The sequence below is a fragment of the Propithecus coquereli genome, unplaced genomic scaffold (assembly GCF_000956105.1).
Source record: "Propithecus coquereli isolate 6110/MARCELLA unplaced genomic scaffold, Pcoq_1.0 Scaffold50, whole genome shotgun sequence".
NCBI classification, from domain to species: domain Eukaryota; kingdom Metazoa; phylum Chordata; class Mammalia; order Primates; family Indriidae; genus Propithecus; species Propithecus coquereli.
Genome location: NW_012150841.1, coordinates 1,523,265 through 1,527,149, shown reverse-complemented (window position 1 = coordinate 1,527,149; position 3,885 = coordinate 1,523,265). Strand labels below are relative to the sequence as shown.

The window sequence follows — 3,885 nt, the reverse complement described above, 5'->3', positions numbered from 1 at the left end:
TTGCTGTGACTACATAGTAGAATCAGAATCTAGCAAAAACCTCATTTAATTTGGCATTTAACATACAATGTGGTATTGTTCACAATTGGTTTCATGTATATTAGTCAAATCTGTCCAACTGGACTGTAAACCCTTTAATTATTTCAAACTTGTTCAGTTTCTCCAATATGCTGAGCATTAATGTGTTAAATAGACACTCAAATGGATGAGTGAATAAATGAATGAGCTTCTCCCCTACATTGCTATTAACCACAATCTATCTACCCTAAAAAGCCCCAAGTAGCTGACCCAAGTCAATGGCTTGGTCCATTTTTACAGCATATTTGCACAGACACATCTTGCAGTTTCCTTTTTGTCAGGAACACAAATTGAAAAGCAAAATAGAACTATGTGGGAGGAGAATGTGACATGTGTTCTTAAGAACGTAATTTTGAGGGCTATTTGGAGAAAGCCACGTGAGTTTACTATAAAGAAAAGTTTTATCATCCACTATGATAAAAAAATTGAATGCAGATTTTGATGTCTATATCATATTGACAGCTTTGTTTAACAAGATAATCACTGGGTGATAAAGTAGATTAAAAGGAGTCTAAAAACAAAAGGACAGAAGGGAAGGAAAGAGAAAAAATGAAAGAATCAGGAAGGGAAAGAATTGGAGCCCCCAAATGCATTCTCACTGGGTAACAAGCACGGCTTCAGAGCACACCTCAAACCTCCCCTGCTTCATGAAGCCTTTCCTGAACTCCAGCCCCTTTGCTCTTGCCCTTCTATAAACTGCTACTTATAAAGCCCATCTGCTCCACTGAATTTGTCCTTAACTCTGTATTGCCTATGTCTATCCTTTTTTCCCCTGAGACTGGTCTGTCTTTATTATTTTTTTATGATTGAGAGCATATATTTTTTTATTTTCTAAAATTTTAATGATTATGGGTACATAGAAGTTGTATATCTTTATAAGGTACATGTGATGTTTTGATGCAGGCATACAATGTGAATTAATCAAATCAGGGTAATTGGGGTATCCATCACTTCAGGCAGTTATTTTTGTGTGTGTTAGGAGCATTCCAGTTCCACTCTTTTAATTATTTTAAAGTACCCTAACTTATTGTTGATCATAGTCGCTTTGTTGTGCTATCAAATATTGTTCATTCTATCTATGTAACTATATTTTTATACCCATTAACCATTCCCTCATTATCCTCCGCTCCCTGCTACCCTTCCCAGTCTCTGGTAACCATCATTCTACTCTCTGTCTCCATGAGATAGATTGTTTTTACTATTTAGCTCCCACATAGGGGTGACAACATGCAAGACTTGTCTTTGCATGCTTGGCTTATTTCACTTAACGTAATATTCTCCAGTTCTACTCATGTTGTTGCAGACGGCAGGATTTCTTTTTTGTGGCTATATAATATTCCATTGTGTGTATATGGGTACTACAATTCCTTTATGCATTCATCCATTGATGGGCACTTAGGTTGATTCCAAATCTTGGCTATTGTGAATGGGGCTGCAATAAACATGGGAGTGCGGATATCTTTTTGATATACTGAATTCTCCTCCTTTGGATATATACCCAGCAGTGGGATTGCTGGGTCATAGGGGAGTTCTAGTTTTAGTTTTTTGAGGAACCTCCATACTGTTCTCCACAGTGGACGTGCTAATTCACATTCCCACCAACAGTATATAAGGGTCCCCCTTTCTCCGTATCCTTGCCAGCATTCATTATTGCCTGTCTTTTGATAAAAGCCATTTTAACTGGGATGAGATGATAGCTCATTGTAGTTTTTATTTGTATTTCTCTGATAACTAATGATGTTCAGCATTTTTTCATATACCTGTTGGCCATTTATATGTCTTCTTTAGAGAAATTTCTATTTAGATCCTTTCCCCATTTTTTAATCAGACTATTGGATTTTTTCCTATGAAGTTCTTAGAGCTCCTTATATATTCTAGTTATTCCTTATCAGATGGATAGTTTGTATTAATAAATGTTATCTCCCATTTTGTGGGTTGTCTCTTCACTTTGTTGATGGTTTCCTTTGCTGTACAGAAGCTTTTTAGCTTGATGTGGTCCCATTTGTCCAATTTTGCTTTGGTTGCCTGTGCTTTGGAGGTATCACTCAAGAAGTCCTTGCCCAGACCACTGTCCTGAAGCGTTTCTCCAGTGTTTTCTTTTAGTAGTTTCATAGTTTCAGTTCTTCAGTCGTTAATCTGTTTTGATTTGATTTTTGTATATGGCGAGAGATAAGGGTCTAGTTTGATTCTTCCACGTATGAATATCCAGTTTTCCCAGCACAATTGATTCAAGAGACAGACCTTTCCATGCTGTATGTTCTTGGCAATTTTGTCAAAGGTAAGTTCACTATACATGTGTGGATTTATTCCTGAGTTCTCTCTTCTGTTCCATTGGCCCATGTGTCTATTTTTATGCCAATACTATGCTGTTTTTTTTAAAATACAGCTCTATAGTATAATTTGGAGACAGGTAATGTGTGATTCCTCCAGTTTTGTCCTGGATATAATGTTAAAGTCATGAGAATGGTTGCAGAATGGATAGATAAAAGGGGTGAATAAGAAGAAAAGATAGCAGAAAATACATGAAGAGCTCACGTGAATATTACAATTGTCCAGTCATCTCTATACAGCCTATGTTACAATTCTCTTGAGCTCTTCTTTGTATCTCTTGAGTTCCTATTGCTGTTGTAATTAATTATAAATTTACTGGCATAAAACAACACATTTTCCAGTTCTGGAGATCAGAGGTCCAAAATGGGTTTCACTGAGCTAAAATCGAGTTATGGGCAGGGCTGATTCCTTCTTGAAACTGTAGAGCAGAATCCATTTCCTTGCTTTTTCCAGCTTCTAGAGGCCACTGCATTCCTTGGCTCATGGTTCCTTTTCCCATCTTCAAAACCAGCAGCTCAGAATCTTCAAATCTCTTTGACTTTGAAACTTCTGCCTGACTCTTCCATTTATAAGGACCCTAGTAATTACATTGGATCTACCTAGATAATCCAGGATAATCTCCCCATCTCGAGATCTTTAATTTAGTCACATTTGCAAAGTCTCTCTTGCTACATAAGGTAACATATTCACAGCTTCCAGGGAATAGACTATGAACACCTTTGAAAGGCCATTATTCTTCCTACCTCAAAGTCTAAGTTAAAACATAAGCAGTTTCAAATTAACTTGTGTTTGACTTAATTCTTACACATCAGTTTACCTTTGGGTCAAATAATGTATGTGAGATTGATTCATTAACTAGAAAATGAAAATAACATTTTTAATAGAGAGTTTTTATACTAGTCTATTATTTTCTGCTGAAAGGCCTTTAAGTTAAATGTTAAAATTCTTATTATAAAATTCCATTTAATGATAGTTGGGTAGCAATAACAATAAGCAGATAGTTTTCTGCCAGTAGCAATATTTTGATGAGCTTATTTTTGACTGAAACTATATTTCATATTAAAGAATTCACTCTTGGAAGCATGTTATGGCATTATTTATTTGCTTCACTGGATTTTTTAATATAAAATGTTCTATTAAAGAGGCTTCAAAGCTAGATAAGATTTTTTTCCTTCTGTATACATTTATAAGATACACATTTTTAACCTAAAGATATATTTCAATTTTTCAAACTATTCAATCTAGGGAGTTTTTCCTCTATAAAATTGAAATGATAATGAACAAAACTGCTGTGAAGATTAAACGAGATAATATATGTAAAACCATAGTTCAATTGCTGGGCCATAATAAGTAGGTCTTCGATAAACATCTAGCCTAATCCAAAATATATTCCAAGAGATTTGCTAATAATGAAACATGTTTCTATAAATACTGCAAATGAATAACGCTGGGTATGTTGTTTCTTAATAAATTTTT

The 3,885-nt window shown here is 35.1% G+C and overlaps 1 protein-coding gene across 3 annotated transcripts in view; it reads left to right on the top strand.

Moving 5' to 3' along the window:
* The window catches only part of SYT1 (synaptotagmin I), a 212,492-nt gene that overhangs the window by 64,964 nt on the left and 143,643 nt on the right, over positions 1-3,885 (top strand). The window contains exon 3 of one of the 3 annotated variants that reach the window (XM_012656342.1): positions 2,561-2,569. The exons of the other annotated variants lie outside the window; for them this stretch is intronic. Coding sequence (XP_012511796.1) covers positions 2,561-2,569 — 9 coding nt within the window. The remainder of the gene's footprint in view (positions 1-2,560; positions 2,570-3,885) is intronic. 3 annotated transcript variants of the gene reach the window in all.